The following is a 17273-nucleotide window of genomic DNA, read 5'->3' as shown; positions in this document are numbered from 1 at the left end:
TTTTCAATGGCATCTTTTATGGGGTTTTACTTATTTTAGCTATACAAGAGCTGTACTGGCAGGAATCAGTCTGATTTTGACAAAACTTGGCAATAGATAATACTTATTTTTGGAACATGCTCCTTATGATGAGGGGCACAGAATAAACAGATACACATAGGACTAGTGATGAGATAGACAAGTACTCTAGAGATTAATTAGGGAAACAGTTTTGCTTCTGGAACATAAGGTAACAGTAAGGAAAAAATAATCAGGCTCTCACAATAATTTAGGTTGGAAAAGACCTTTAAGTTCATTGAATGCAATTTTTAACCCAGAACTGCCATATCCACCACTAAACCGTGTCCCCAGGCACCAAATCTTCAAATCTTCTAAATCCCTCCATGGATGGTAACTCCACCACTTCCCAGAACAACCTCTGCCAAGGCTAGAAACCTTTTTGGTGAAGAAATGTCTCCTAGGATCCAATCTAAACCTCCCCTGCCATAACACGAGGCCCTTTCCTCTCGGTCTTTCACTTGGCAGAAGAGACCAACCCTCAGCTGGCTGCACCCTCCTGCCCGGGAGTTTTAGGGGGCAGGAAGGTCCCCCCTGAGCCTCCTTTTCCCCAGGCTGAGCTCCTCCAGCTGCTCCTCGTCAGTTCTGTGCTCCAGACCCTTCCCCAGCTCTGCTGCCTTTCCCTGGACACACTTCAGCCCCTCAATGTCTGTCCTGAATTGAGAAAACTGGAACTGGGTTTGCGGCACTCCCTCAACATAAGGACAAGTGAGCTATACAAACCTAGTAAAACTTTATTTAATTCCTGAAAGGAAAAGCAATTTACAATCCATAACACAATGCTGAACGTGTGTTCTGGACTGCCATGGGCAAAAGCAAACTAAGTGCATTCTTTTCAGAGGAAAAAAACAAGCAGCAAGAGAACAACAGAATATGTTGAGACAATTAGGGTTATTTTGATTACAATGATTATAAAGTTAGCTGATTCAGACATGAAATCACTTTAATTTTTATTTAAATTCTGATGTTTAAAATGCTGATTCAAATAATACAAAGCTTAACAAGCCAGACATAAAAAGATCTAACACATATATTTTTTACTTTCAAATCATGCACCATCCACTCAGCCAGAAGCTAGAAAAACCATTCAGCTAATGCACACGGCATGAGATGTGTAAAAATGCCTACCTAAAGCAACTCTTGCAGCTGAAGCATCATAATTAATCCAGAAGGAAACCCAGGACAGGATAGTGATCAGAATAGAAGGCATGTAGGTCTGCAGAATGAAGTAACCAATGTTTCTCTTAAGTTTAAAGCTGAGAGACAGCCTTGGGTAGGCACCTAAAAGAGAATATTTGGTATGGCCATAATTTATTTGTATAATGCCCGAAAACATTTTTCTTTTCTGTCATTTTTGTTTTATTTTTTCATTCAATGTAGAGTACACTCAGAGCTGAAAGATCCAGGATATTCAGGGGCAGAATTTCTAGCAAGAATTGGGATTAAATAATCTTTTATACTAAGGATACAAAGATGTTCTAGTTGCTTATCTGCTGGTAATCATAACATTGAACAATCAACAGCCAAAACACAAATTAGAGCAGCAAAGCACAGAAATTCCTCTTCTCTGACAAACTCTCATATGCCAGCTTCAGTGCGACCCTGATCTAAACTTCTCTCCAAGAAATGCAACACTCCTCTTTTGTCACTGGACACCAGAAATATTGTAGTACTTGAAACATTTGTTAATATGGGTGCCTAGAAATCATTCTTCAAATCCCATTTCTGCTTGATTTTGAAGAATTTGCAATGTACAATCATTCTATAGTCCCTTCAAAGATGATTTCTACCCATATCTGGACAGTGAGTTTTGAAGAGAATTTTTTAACACACCTAAGGGGTTTCTGAAATAGGTAGAAAACATCTCCTAGTAGCAGCCCAATTCAACTCTTGCCTCTCTTTAACAATTTAATATCATCGAAATATGTTAGGGTGTTTTTAATTATTATTATTGTTATTTCATGAAATGCAATCTGATTTTCTGCTCCTTCTCAGAAAGCATCTTTTCCGCCTTCAGAAAGTCATACAATTACTAGAATAGGCCAAACTGGAAATCCTGGAACAAGCATTTTAAAGATTTTATATTGAAGACAAAGTAATTGTCTAATACATCCCCAACTTGGCAAAAGGAACATCTAAAAATATGAAGAAAAAGGTTCCTAAATATCCTACATGTTGGGGAACAGAGGTGTATAAGGGGCTTAATAAGTTTTCATGGGTAAACAGAAAATACAGCTCATTTGATGAGCCTGAACATGACAGATTATTATGTTAATGAGTAGTGCCTTATACACTATGGAAGCTTTAATAAAAACCTCTGCTTTCCAAATTCACAGCTGCTGCTCTATTTTATTCTTGCTTCTAAAAGTTTTGCTCTCCAACAGCACACTGGGAATTAATCCAGTTTTAAAACTCCTTAAAAGAATGCCCCATTCAGGTTCCCCTCCACAAACCTGTAGAGAAAACAACATTCTTGGTGATAAGCTTGTAGTCCACAATGGAGAACTGTGGCAGCTCGATCTTTGTCACTCCTGTGACTGCATTATCACCCCCACGCCAGTAAAACTCAATGTCATCTGTTGTATAGCCATCTATAAAAACAGGGACAAACAAGTGAGATACAAATCTCTTCTGACATCATGGGGAACAGCTCATTTACTCAAAACATATGAAATATATTTCTAAAATGAAACCATTTATAAACATACAGACACAGGTCATTCCAAATGTAACTTCAAAAGGCAATCCGAGATACATGTTAATATTTGTTGCTTTTGGTTGGGTTTGGTTGGTTGAATATTTTTCTAAAATATATATCACATGAATGTATTAACAAAACAGACCTTTAAAACCAAATCAAGACTACACATATCCCATCTCTAGATAGCAACTGTACATTAGCTTAAGGTAACTTCTGATCCCAAGGCTGGATAAAACAGCATGACTTTTCTGCAATTTCTGTCCCTGAGCTAAAACATCAGCACTGGCAATGTTTAGTTTTCAGCTGTAAAAACCAGCATAGTTCTTTTTCTAAAATGGCTTAAATGCAGTAAAACACACCACATTCAGTGAGGCTTGTAAGAGGCCATGTAGGAAGCAAGAGATGCAACACCCATCAGTGGCAAAAAACCACCCACAAGAAACCAACCAAAGAAAAATAAAATTCCCACCAGCCAACAAAACACCTCAGAACACAGCACATGTTCACACAGTGATAAAACATCCATGAGAAAGGAATCTGTGCTCCCAAATGGCACCTGAGCCAAGTTCCATGCTCCAGAGTTGGTGTACAGAAATGACTGTGAGACATCAGAAATAAATCTATTGCAAAACCATGAAGTACAATATTCATTAATGTTTCATTATGCATTAATCTAAAGATGTTTGTCACTGAAAATAAAACACAGATTGACCACGACTTTGCAAATTGATATAATAAATATATAAAACACCTTGATTTTAAGTCCTCATCCACAAACTGAAGACAAAATTGAACACTGAATACCATTTCAAAATGCTCAAATACCATTGAATTTCAGGGAATAATGCATAGAATCTGTTTTGCTCCTGTGCATCATTAATTTTTGATAGTCCAAGTAGAATCTAGAGTTCAACTTTAGTGGAAGGCAAGCAATTTTGAAGACATGAACCAAATAATCGGTAAAACCACTAAAACAACTATAAAAATCTATCTAATACACAAAATTTTAAAAAGTATTTTGGTAGATACATTCCTATAGCATGTTGATAGCAATTCCAGAGTTTTGTGTAAGTGACTCATACTTTCCTGGCCACAAGTCTGTCTTCAGAAAAGAGGCCAACAGCTTACTTATGTTTCCTTGCCTAGAAACTTCATATTTGTCAAGTCTTCCTCTAGGCTTTCAGAGAGAGAAATAAAATAAAATCAAGTCTAAAATAAAATAAAGATGAATAATTATATTGCCTGACATTGAGATGTAAAAGCAACTTACTGCATTTCATGTTTTGAAAAGTATAAAAGAACACCCTTAGAGAGTTTAGGAAGGTTGATATTACTTTTTTGGAACTATCTTTGTGATACTGTCAAGTTTTGCTGATATTCTGACATCAACCCCGCCCTCCAATGGCAAGTTCCAGATTCTAATACCATTTACTGAACTTGGATTCAAGTTCAGTAAATGGTAATCAAGGCAATTAAAGCAATTAATCAAGGCAATATATTTAATTCTGAGGTAACTAAACTCTTAAACTTCACAGCTAATTAATTATTTTATTTTCATTTTGTATATTTCTGAAAAAACAAATGTCAAAATAAGTTTGAGCAGGGAAAACCCCCACTTTCCTACGTGAGAGAAAAAGTTTATAAAAAGCCCAAATGGCTTTTTATTTGGTTGTATTTTTTAGAATATCTGTTGGAAGACCTTTTTTGCTGAACTGTCTATGAACACTTTAGCCTTGAATTGTGTAATCATAGCAGGGTTCACAAGAGACCTCCAGGATTTTCATTCCAGCTGATTGCCAACTGCTTCAGCTTTACCCTCTACCAGGAATTCGTGGTTCAGCTTCTCCATGGATTCTCACAGCCTTAACACAAAGCAAACATTGACAACTCTCCAGGAGAGAGGAATCTTTGGAAACTCCCACCCCAAAGTTCAAACTCTGAATATTCCAAACTCTGCAGCTTTGGGACCTTTGGGGAGAACTGAGCAGAATTCCCTGCTGCTGAAGGGTTTTAACATTGGGCAAATGATAACCTGAGACAGACCCAGAATGACAGGATTTATCAATAAGGAGAATTTCAGGAAGTCTCTTGAAGCTTTCATTAAAATACTTCTCTTTCCAAAAAGGATAAATTATCCCATTCATTTCAGTATGTGGAGAAGGAGAGCAAAGAATATGCACATGAATGCTCTTGTGTACTGCTAAAGTACCCAAAGATAATTGGATATAAGTGTAATATCTGCAAAACATCTGCCAAAAGAGAGAATGAGACTATTCATGTCTCTAGTGGATGTTTTACAGTAAAGTCCAATTACCTGTGGCTATAATAAACTCCTTCTGCAGGTATCTGGGACTCAAAACAACTCTACTTACAAGTTAAAATTATTTAAAAATCAACAAATTTATAGTAGTAATAAGCAGTCTTGAAAAATAATCTGTAGCTCTTGACAAGAAAAAACAAGAGTTAATAGAGTCAGTTCAATATTTTTAAATTATCAGACACCACATGTTGGTAAAGCAGAAAGGAAAGCATGCTGAACCCAGAAATGTTCCAAGCAATCTTTGCAAGAATATGAGTTTAGCACAGAACACTATTTGATTTAGACTGTAAACAACTGTTGGTTTACTATATATTAAATTGTATGTAGCTCAGCTGCCAGCAGAGAGCATCTGATTGATTGCTTTTCCCTCAGTCATTTATATATCATCATCAGCACGATTTACTTCACGTTCAGAAAGTTCAATTTCTCATTTCTGTCATGCATCACACACTGGCAGCCACCCAAATCAATACATTGTCCTGGTAATATGGCACCAATCCTGAGAGAAGCAAAACATTCTCAGGTCCCATTAACAGGGACAGGGAGTTTATCATCCTGTGTGCATTGAGGGATGACAGATGACGAAGCACTGTGGAGGAAAAACAAACAACTAATAGAACATAAAATAAAACTCCCTTCACACAGAAACTATAAAAGCGCCAATTTTTTTTTCCAGCCTATGCAAGACAAGTCAAAAATAGGAAATTCTTCTAATACAAACAACCTAAAATGAAAGCTGTAACTTTACTGACTGAAAACAAAAATATTTAGACACAAGACTATTATCAGAAACACCATACAATGGAAGAAAAGAAGCAGATTTTTCTGAAAAACTCAGGATTTATCAGGATTGACTGCCTCACAGTGCTGCAGTTTATACATGACAGCCAGGAAATATTTTACATCTACACATCTCCAGTGTGCACTATGCAGGAATCCAAGTGCTCACATTACTGACACCATGGCAGCACCTGGAGACTGAACATAAGGCAGCTGCTGATTTTTATGGGAGGGAGGGAGAAATGACATAAACATGCAAAACAGTGAAAATGTGCCTAAAAAGGGGGGAGGATTTTGAGGCCATGCCCTAACCTGTCTCTGTTGTGAACCATCAGCAATTTGTGTGAGCTTGGGCAGTGCATGCACACATCCTGCATCACCTCTGGGCTCAGGGGAGCCTCCTCAGCCCTGACCAGGAGCCTCAGGAGACAAAAGCATCCTGCTGGCAGCTGTCCGAACGCCACCTCCAGCTGCTAAAGCTTATCCAAATAGCTGCTCCTCTACTTTCAGCCTGCATCTCTGACTCTGAGCATGGAGAGCATGCAATTATGCTGAAGCACTGCTCAGCTACTTGAAAATTTTTGCTGAGTGGGTCTGGAGACTCAATGAAAATTGGGAGCACACCCCCCCCTTGGATCACCTGAGGTCTTTTGTCTTTTGCTTACCAATAAAAAACATATGAGAACTCAGTTGACAGCAGATTCTGGTCTTAAATACTATTAAAAAGCAACCATTTACAAGGTGAACAGCCTATACCTGGTGGAGAATAACAGACTTATTATACACATGATATTTTTGTGGAAATTATTCAAATGTACATTACTAAATACAAAATCTATGGCCTCATAGGTGGGGAATGAGTAACAAGCTACTTAATTTCTCCTGCTGCTATCAAATGGATTTTCTTTGCCTAGCCACTCATGGTAGCTTCCCAAAATAAAAAGGAGAGAACTCATGTATGATATCTGTACCGAAGAGAAAGTTTTGAATACAGCTGTATAAAATATCGTTAGCTAGCAACTGTAATACATTAATTTAAATAAATGTAGGTCATAGGCTTTCAAAGTAATTGAAGAACTTGACACCTACAGGCCCTGTAAAATGACATGAATGCTGCAAAAAAATATTAAGTGATTAATCCTGTTTGTAAAATAGACTGTAGAACACCTTTAGTAGCAAAATCCATACATTTAATTTATTTTTAAACATAGAACCAATACTCCCTCCTTTTTCAAGATTTTCTTCAGCAGCTTTGCATTCACACAGAGTAAACAGCAAAATTACTTTTAAAATCCTAAGTAACATGCAAAGCATATACTGAAATTCAGAAGCCTTTCAGATCTCTCAAACTTGTTTCACTGCATCACTTCAGCCTTCACTTATTCAATTCACTTATTCATTCAAAAACATATCCAGGAAGAGAAAGTTAGAAGTGATTCCTTGAATTTGCAGAGATGTTTAAAGCTGAGGAGAACATGAAACATGAGGTGCTGAAACCAGTGGGGTGATACAAGGGTGAGTAGGAAAACCAGAGTTTGTGTGCCACAGCAACTGGAAAAAAGCACATCACACTTGTTTCTTTCTCCTCTTTCTCATCCCCTCTAAATTCTGTCTTTCTGCATAAAACATTAAAATTTTTCTTACATTCCACTACAAAGGCTTTTTCCCCTAAGGCTCTGAGGATTTGGATACAAAGAGGATGTACAGTTTTCTGACTGCAGTGAAATTCAAGTGATTCTGAGATTAAATTGGCAACATTCTCAAGAAACAATCATCTTCAACTTGTACAAATGGCTCCTTACTGGGCAGAGTAGGGTAGGTCAAAGGAAGAGACAGAAATGTGATGCTGTAATTACTATATACAGCTATTTAAAACAAAAAATATCTTTTGATGAACAAGTGAAATGATGAAATTGATTCCAGGCCTTAGAGTGGGATTTCCATGATATTAACAGAATCAAATTTAATTTTTATGTAGGTACTTCAAGCTGATCCTTACAGGAAGGCTGGTAACTTACAGAATAGGTATTCTGGTGGGACTCCTTAATTTTTATTTTTTTTCCCTAATGACTTCACTGAAAACCATTCACAATTGAGAGCACCTCCTGCAAAATGCTTTCATAAATATATTTCCACTGCTACAATACTTCTAGGAAAGGAAAGAAAGATCAGAATCAGATAGGGAAAACTGTACCCATGCAATAATATCCAAAAAACCTTTTATCTCCTGGAACGCAGCAATTTCTCACAATATTTTCACTTCTACAAGTTCAGTTACTCCCACCAGTATGAATGATCTAAAAGGTTGTTGGTTCAACACTGTGGAGATGCTGCAAGCCCTGGAGCTCCTCACCCAGCAGAGACAACGAGAGCATGTGGAGCAGAAGCTGCTGGTGCCAGGAAGGTGAAGGTGGCTGGGTGGCACACAGAGGGTGCCCCAGCACCAGAGCCAAGCTCCTTCTGGGGCCCCAGGGAGAGCTGGGCCCTCCTGGGTGGGCTGGAGCTCAGATCTTTCCCCCTTCCTGCACACAAGCATGCTCTCCATCTTTTTACTTCTGATTTCCGTCATCCTTTTGTCCTGCAGACCAAGTGCCATGTTAATGCATTAAATATATCCCAGAACACCATAAAGTGCAACACATCTGGCTCAGTTTTATTCATTTAAATGGCTAAAATCCAGGGATTTGCATCACTGTGGAAATTAGGTATCTGATTTCTGTAGGCAAACAAACAGCTTTAGATGATGTTTTATACAGCGCACAGAAACATCCTCTCCCCCATTTCTGCCACAGTTTGTATTCCCCAACCCACCCACTTCATTTAGCAATGACCTTTTCTGAGGATAAGGCTGACAGCATTATGTCAGCACATTGATTAAGTCTGGATCATCTTGAAGGATATTTCAGTGTAGCATGGGTGACATTAAGCACATATGTGAGGAAAACATGGGTGGCAACAGTTGTCAATATGAAGTTAGAGCTAAACATATTTCTCACATCCGCTACTACTAAAATTATGAAGAAAAAAACCCTTAATCTTTAAAATAAAAAAAACCCAGATTAGTATATATTAGATTTATGCAGTCAAGTTTATTATTTCCTTATTACACATACCACAGAAAAAAAGGAGTTCTGGAACACACAAGTGACTACGTGAGACACGACAAATCTGTCCCAGACATAAAAAATGGTGGGAAGTTTAGTTTCATTTGCAATTAAAAGTACTATGGTAGAAAACTCAAACTCAATATTAAGAAACTCAATATAATAAACTATTTCCTTAAATCTCAATTTTATTGTCAGTGACACAGAGAAGCCAAGAAATTTACTTTCACTTCTTGCAATGGTGGAGCTGCAAAGATGCAGTAAGAAATCGCAATATGCAACCATGAAGATGATACCAATCATTGCTGAGGAAAGCAACATTTAGGCAGAAATAAATTTCTATTGAAATGTGAACTGATGTAAATAGGATAAAAATGAATACATGAATACTTAAGTGATCTATTTCAATGCCATTAAATCACAAAATGAACAGAACTCAAGTGAAAATAACCATTGAGAAAAGACAAGTGCAATCAGGTATAAACAGGCAATAGGCTTTTTTTTTTTTCCCAGAATGATCAACAAAGTGAAAACACAAATTATTTCCTATGCTTAAAGACTGAAGATTTTACGACATAATTGATAGTTATTTGCTTCCACATTTAAATCAATGAAAAAAAGTCAAAGTTAAATAAAAAATAATAAAAAACACCTTCAATATCTCACAGACATCAGAAATTGCTTACAGGAAAACAAATATTGTTTACCCTAGTTCACAAGATTTAATCTCAGAGACAGAACACAAGTCCCAGAAGGCTGAACTGGGAGATCTACATGGGAGAGAGAACTTGGAATGCCCAGAGACTACTCAAGGTCTGCTTGAGCCTCCTGCCACACCCAAAGCCTCCAGTTTAAAGAGCATGGTAGTGAAGTGCACAAACCTTAATGAACATGGCTAAAAATGTTCAACTGAACCATTCAGCAAATTAATGGTGCCTCTCATATATTAACTGGATCATTTTTAAAAGTCCATAAATTTGCATTGGTAATCTCATCAACCCCACAATCAAATATGAAAACTCTTTTGTGTTTTTAAATGAGGGTTATGTATAAGTAACAATTCAAATAGGAAGGACTGTGTTCTTTTTGCATCATATTAAATAACCAACACGGGTGCGGAGGGAACAATTTTTGGTACTTTGATGCGTGTATATATATATATATATATATATATATATATATACATACACACAAATTTTAACTGCATTCTGAAAAGATATTTTTGAAGATTGATGGAAATGTCCTAACCCTCAACTCTCTATGTAAAACTAAACACTGTTTCTGCTCCTTGAAAATAATTATTAGCAACTGTCTTCTACTTTTGAAAGGCCATATTTCAGGAACAGAACTTCTATAGTAAAATGCACAACCATAACGAGTGGGTGTAAATGACAAATTATTTTCTCCTGTCTCCCTTCAGTAAGGACATGGATCATGTAGGGAAACCAGATACTTATATTTGCACCCTACCATGAATTTCATCACTGCAGCCTGTATTTCACGATTTGAGCTGATTCCTATACTTTTATCTCATTTGACTACATTAACTAATTTATGCATAGGAAAATTGCTATCCAAAGCAATTATATGTAATTTGTAAGTTATAAAGGTCATTGAATATTGTTCTCTCTTAGACAAACAAATCTCACAATTTGCTTATTTCAGAGGAGACTTAATAAAAAGACTGTGTATGCTGTTTGCTCTCTTATCTGATTTAAGAAGTGGTTTTTTTGAAACTGGAAATAGAAATGAGGGGTATATCCAAACAAATGAATCAGCAAAGCATCATCTCCACAAGCTCAATTTTTAATACCTTAGATATGTAAGACCAAATGTTCTAAGTTTCCTGCAACCCACTACCAGCCTACATTTTGAATGCTGAGGTACATTAAAAAAAGAGAGAAAAAATGAACAACATCTGGCAACCTTAACCTTATTTATAAAATTGCATTAATACTCCACTCTGCTTAATTATCCCATAGCTGTATTAAAAATACAAGGCCACAAGGAGAAAAATGCAATTTGTAGAAGAAAGCCCTTCTGTTTGTAGCTGCGCCATTTTTTCAGTCTAGAAAAATATTTATTCATTATGATATGCTAGCTTGCAATGAAGTGTGAGGTAATATTCTGAAATATTATTCCATCTTTGCCTGAAGGACATCACAGTATTTAAAGCATTTCTACTTTTAGGTACAAGTCTGGTTATGAAGGTTTAGGAACACTGGTCTCATAGACTGTCCAGCAGGAACATGCTAAAATCTGTTATTGCCAAGAGTGAAATGTTCATTAGAACGTAAAAACCCCCACAGATTTTTACGTATGTAGAATAATGATTGGGTTTGGACACTTACCTGAACCTGCAGAAATTAATTTTCTTTTAGTAATGAGCAAGCTATAATTAATGTTCCTTCTAAAGTCATCCACATGTTTAGATTTGGGAACTTTATCTTTCCTATCTGGATAAGTCTTCTGTCATCTACAAGTTTTTCAAGGATAATTACATCTACCTTTGATGTGGAGAACTATTTATACAGTACCATGTGAATGAAGTTTATAGGAACTTTAATTATAGACCATGATATTGTTAGAACTACATCATTATTTTCTAAAAATTGCAGTAGCCCTGTAACATTTCTGTGTCCTTCACACAGCTTGGTTGGTATCAGAAACCACATCGCTGCCTTCTCAAAATATTTCAGAGGGAGCTGTGTGCCTCAAGGCTCAGAGGACTTTCCTGCAGGAAACTCTCTTGTGACACCTCTATCAGAAAAGACAGCACAGGTTTGTTGGCAGTGTCCCAGCTACTTTCCTGGGATGCTGAAAGAGGCCAGAATAAATTCTTCTGACACCCATCCCTCCAGCTTTTTAGAAATGGAACACAGGGAACAGTTATTTGGTGGGTCACAAGATGCTAATGGTTGTGGATGGGTGTGCACAAGGTAGCAGGAACTGGAAGTGTTTTAATAGGAGATGGGGACAAGGCCAGAGGAGAATCAAAGCTTCTTCAGCTCTCTGCACCTACCTGGCACAGGAGACTAACCCTGGGAGCCTCAAACACACCATTCAGCAGCTACTTCTGTAAATCCACGGCACATGCAACCTCACCTCACATTTTTTTTCCACTAGAAAAGTCCACTTGCCCCAGTCAAGTTTAATGTTTTGGCTTTTATGCACCACAAAGCTGCATTAAATTCTGCTCTATAGGTAATATACTCTTTTACTCATTATCTGTTATCCTCCTCTGATCTGCACTGATGTACCATACTAGGTTTCATTACTGCATTTTAGAAGTTTATAAGTTCACAAAATTGTCTGTAACTTTCCCAACACTCACTTTTCTTCTGAGCTGCAACTGCAGGCATTGCCCAAGGCTGTGCCTAGTTCATGAAGTAGATGTGGCTGAGACAAGATAATGCCAAGCCTTAAAGGGACTTTTCCTTGCAAGCACATTTTAACAGCCTGTTGACTTTTATTCTGTTTTCCTCTAGCTCTAGTATTGTAACTGTGTCAATACGCAAATATGTGTTACATAAGGTTGCCTCTTGGGCTGGAAAAGCAGAATATCTGCATATAAATGTTCATTAAGAAGAATCCAGTACAATATTTTTACATACATAAAAGGAAATCAGCCTCAAATACAAAAGTTAAAGAACTACTACTTTTTGCTGAGAGCCCCATGTGGACTGCACCTCTCTCATGCCTTTGAAATAAATACCCTTCCTCAGAAAAAACCAGGAGAAAAACACATGAATAATACAATAATGTATAATAAACCACGCAGCAATGGAATATAAGTAGTGCTTCATAATCACTATACACTCCTGACACAACTGCACAGAATCATTCTTGGAGGAGTTATGAGTCAAAGTCACATCCAAGCTAAAAAAAAAAAAAAAAAAAAAAAAAAAAGTAAACCAAAAAACCAAGCAACAAAAATACCCACCAAAATACCAGTGTAGCTATTTTCAAATAAACCTACAGTGTTCCATACCTGTGCCTGTGTGTTCCTTCTTTAAACTGCATTTTCCCTTACACAGTGACATTAATTTCTAGCTTATCCTTACAACTCAAGGCTTATGTGCATCACATATGCCCTTATCTACATCTATATTCTTATTTTCTAACTTTGTCTTTCCTTTGGAAGTGTTATCCTGCATGTGTCTGTGGGCTTTATGAATCAGAAAAGTTGCTACTTGCAGGGAACACATTGCTTCAGTGCAGAAGCAAGAAACTGAAAGTACAGCGAGCTCTGCTACCATAAATATGAAAATTGGATTCCTCCTCTGCTCTGCAGCATCCTCAGTGCCCAGGAAGCTGTCAGGGCTCAGGAACATCCCTGAGGCAGGTATCTAACAGCCACCTTGTAAACACTGTTATCAAACCATTGGTTTTGGTGGTGCTCCCAACTTTGCATCATTAAATTACTGCTGTACCCTGTTTATGTTAGAAGTTTGTTTATGCTGCAGTAATTATAAGGAAAATTTTTATCACTATGATTGCATAAAGCAACTATTTGTCCAAAGCTTAAAAATGAAAGGCCTCTTGTGTGGTAAATAAAAAATGTGAAACAAAACATCTTTGGAAGGCACAGAGTTGAAGATAATAATCTCTGTCATTTGAGTTTTATCATGTCATTCTGTAACAAGTCAGGAGTGGGAACACTGAAAAACTGACCTGTCCCAAGTGGCTTTAAACTGCCCCTGTGACTTGGAACACCTCAGGGAGCTGTTAGACAAATGGAAGGTATGCAAACGTGATGTTGTCCTGGGCACAAGATCTGTAATAACATCCAATTTGTGTGTAGAGTGGTGAAGCGAAGAAAGCCTTTCATTTCCTACCCTGTACCAAGCAAAATACAGAAAGACAGACTGAGTCTGATTCTTGCTTTTTAAAGCATCAAGAGCTATTGAAACACAAAAGCGTTGCCAAGTCAACAGGGAAAACACAGGGCACTTGTTCCTCAAGGAAACCAAAAACCTTCCAGGTCTACAGGCTCATAATAATGCAGTGCTGCTTCAAAATCGTCAGTACAGATACATGCCAAGGACAAACCTGAAAGGGATGAAGTGGAGCAGCTCTCCCTGGAGGCCCATTAGAGCCTTCCTTTGGATGGAAGTGCCTGGCCATTAGTAATGGTAAATATTCCTGAGTACCATAAACAGAAATGCGTGTGACCATAAAGAATGGGTCATCCCCAACAGAGCATCCAAAATCCTGTGGTCACATGCTGAATACCAGAAACCCAGCAAGAGGAGGATGGAGAGGAGCAGCTCTCTGAGAGGATGCCCCACATTCAGTTGAGGTGATTTAAACAACCTCTACACCTCCTCAGGCACACCCTGAACTCTCCATGCAGTTTACTGGCTGACATCATCAATAAAAAACCTTCCAATATCACATCATAAAATACATCAACATCTATAGAACACTTAAAAGACCTAATACTATAATGCTAAGTTTACTTCAAAGGTAGGTTGGTTTGTTTGTTTTGATTTTGGATGAAATTGAACACGTGGAAGGCAGTTTGCCAGCCTAATTACAATAAAAAACAAAAAATCTGTGCTGCACTTTTGTCCTCTTCACTAACCCGAATGTATTCATGACCTGTCCATTACAGCTATTTGATGCACCATTAAGTATAGCAAATAGCTCTACATTGTTAACATTTTGTAGGATCACTGCACTGGGAAGAAGGTTGGTAGCTGAAGATGTGGAACTAAATATAATGCCAACAGTTAAAGAGGCTGACACACTAGCAAACAATCAATTTAAAACAGCAGAAAACATTAAAAAAATTTCTGAAAATATGTTTAAAAATATGCCATATTTCCTTCTGAATATCCAGATTTTAAAATGTGTAACCACTCTAAATAGCATAATTACACAGCCTAATCCATAAAGCCATGGATATAAACAAACATTACTTTAATATCAAGTATATAAAGAAAGATCCCATATAAATAACAAAGAATATTAGGAAAAAGGTAAAACAGGAAGTCATTATCAAATGTATAATTATTGTGCATGACAATGGCAACATTCCCATGGATTTACATCAGAGCTGCATGTCCAGCAACGACACCTTTGAAAAGAATTTTTCCCTGACTTTGTTGAGAAAAATATTTCAAGTGAGCAAAATACAGAAGCTGCACTTCCATCATCTCTGCTCTGCAGAATTACTGAATGTCAATATTTCAGAATTATTTGTAACTCAGAAACCTCAGAGTTTTGGTTCGTTGAAATGAAATGACACAGGGACAATGCCTCAGATAGGGTTGATTATGGACAGATTCCTGAGGGTTTACCCCTGTTGAAGATCTACCAACAAATGTTTTTCACACAGAAAGGTGATCAGAAATATTGTTGGGCTCATCCTTCATGGCTATTTTTACCATCACTACAACACTAGGCTGCATTAGAGACTCGTTCATGAAAAAAACAGGGTGATCAAGGGAAAAATCATTCTAGTTTGGAAAGGTTAGATGTGTTTCAGAACTGAAATTATAGAAATGCAAAAGGTAAATCGAATTTGGAAAAGGCAAAAACCTATTGCAACAAAAAAGGCCCTTCTTAAAAAGGAAAATGATTCAGAAACACATTAGGAAAATCCAAGGGAAACAATTTTGCTTTCAATCTGTCTTCACCTTTGGTAGACTAGAAGTGTTTATGTTTTTCTTTTCACCTAAATTCACTTAAACCATATATTTATGTTATGTGCAAATCAATACATAATTTTATGAAGAGCTCACTTGTCTAAACCATAGAGAAAAACAGTTTTTAGTACCAGACTTCTGTCTCTTGAGAATAAGCTTTCAGCTTAGTTACTTTTGCACTTTCTTTGTAGTTTCTTTTTAAATTAGTTCCCAGCATGGACAAAAGTGGGCTTTCAGTTGTTTTTTTTAAGAAAGAAACTCTGCGATTCTACCTGTACATTCCCTAGAGACAATTCTTTAACACAGTGTTTAGCCAAATAAAATCCCTTGAGAAAACTAAAGGAAACCAAGAATGAGTTTTGTCTGATGAAGATTTCATGAATTTTAGCTGCGAAAAATTATACATTTTAAATCACTTCCCAAATTATCATTATATGTATTAGAGGTTAAGGAGTATGCCAGCTACAAATTAGATGCAGCCATTTAATAGCACAAAGTAGGCACAAAGTAGCCCCACATAACAATTTATGGCATACATTGAGGAATGCAAAATCCAATTAAAATTACTGGGGGAGTTTAGCAGGGCAGAATTTAATTAGCAAAGAGAAAATTTTGCCAGAAGACTGTGGCTAACACCTGTTCTGAAGTGTAAAGTGACAAGGAATATGTGGTAACAAAGATTTGGGTCATAATTCGCGTTGCATTTGCTAGACAGCTCCTCCAGTGGCATTTAGACCCTTGTTTCCCTCAGACTGGGGAAGTGCTGAGCTCTCAGCTCCCAGCGCTGCTGCAGCCTCTGACTCATCCCAAAATCCTAATCCAGCCCAAGCAGTACTGCTGGAGCACTGAAATGCTGATTTTCCTATTTCTGCACACAGGTTAAATCCCATTTATTTGCATCTTTGCCCTCTGTGAAGCTGCAGAGATTGCTGTAAGCAGCTGTGGGTGCCCAGGGGACTCAAGGGCTGTGCCAACAAGACTCAAGGGTTGCCCCCATGGACACAAGGGCTGTGCCAACAAGGCTCAAGGGCTGTGCCAACAAGGATCAAGGGCTGTGCCAACAGGATACAGGGGTTATGGCCAACAGGAGACAGGGATTATGGCCAACAAGACTTGAGGGTTGTCCCCATGGACACAAGGGCTGTGCCAACAAGGCTCAAGGGTTGTGCCCACAGGACACAAGGGTTGTGCCAACAAGGCTCAAGGGTTGTGCCCACAGGACACAGGGGTTATGGCCAACAGGACACAAGGATTATGGCCAACAAGACTCAAGGGTTGTCCCCACGGACACAAGGGCTGTGCCAACAAGACTCAAGGGCTGTGCCAACAAGGGTCAAGGGTTGTGCCCACGGACACAAGGGTGGTGCCAACAAGGCTCAAGGGTTGTGCCAACAGGACACAGGGGTTTTGGCCAACAGGACACAAGGGTTGTGCCAACAAGACTCAAGGGTTGTGCCCACAGCACATGGAAGTGGGCAAGTGAGCCTGAGGTTGTTTCCTTGGCCAGAGAACAAGGTCCGAACGGCAGGGAGGATTTCAGTGAGTGAAACCAGCTTCCTCACTTGGATTCACCCAGAATGTCCCACCTGGGAGGACAGTCCACAGCACCTGCCCAGCCACAAATGCATTATCAAAAAAACTCGGTTCTATCATATTTT

At 38.0% G+C, this 17273-nt stretch overlaps 1 protein-coding gene across 3 annotated transcripts in view; it reads right to left on the bottom strand.

Annotated features, from left to right (window-relative positions):
• GABRB2 (gamma-aminobutyric acid type A receptor subunit beta2) overlaps positions 1 to 17273 on the bottom strand; it is a 133733-nt gene that overhangs the window by 18354 nt on the left and 98106 nt on the right. For all 3 annotated transcript variants that reach the window (XM_058815194.1, XM_058815195.1, XM_058815196.1), the window contains 2 exons: positions 2511 to 2648; positions 1186 to 1338 (listed from right to left, as the gene is read on the bottom strand). In XM_058815194.1, coding sequence (XP_058671177.1) covers positions 1186 to 1338; positions 2511 to 2648 — 291 coding nt within the window. The remainder of the gene's footprint in view (positions 1 to 1185; positions 1339 to 2510; positions 2649 to 17273) is intronic.

This window comes from Ammospiza caudacuta, chromosome 16 (assembly GCF_027887145.1).
Source record: "Ammospiza caudacuta isolate bAmmCau1 chromosome 16, bAmmCau1.pri, whole genome shotgun sequence".
NCBI lineage: Eukaryota > Metazoa > Chordata > Aves > Passeriformes > Passerellidae > Ammospiza > Ammospiza caudacuta.
Note: the sequence above shows the minus strand (reverse complement) of the source record. Positions and strands in the feature narration are given on the sequence as shown.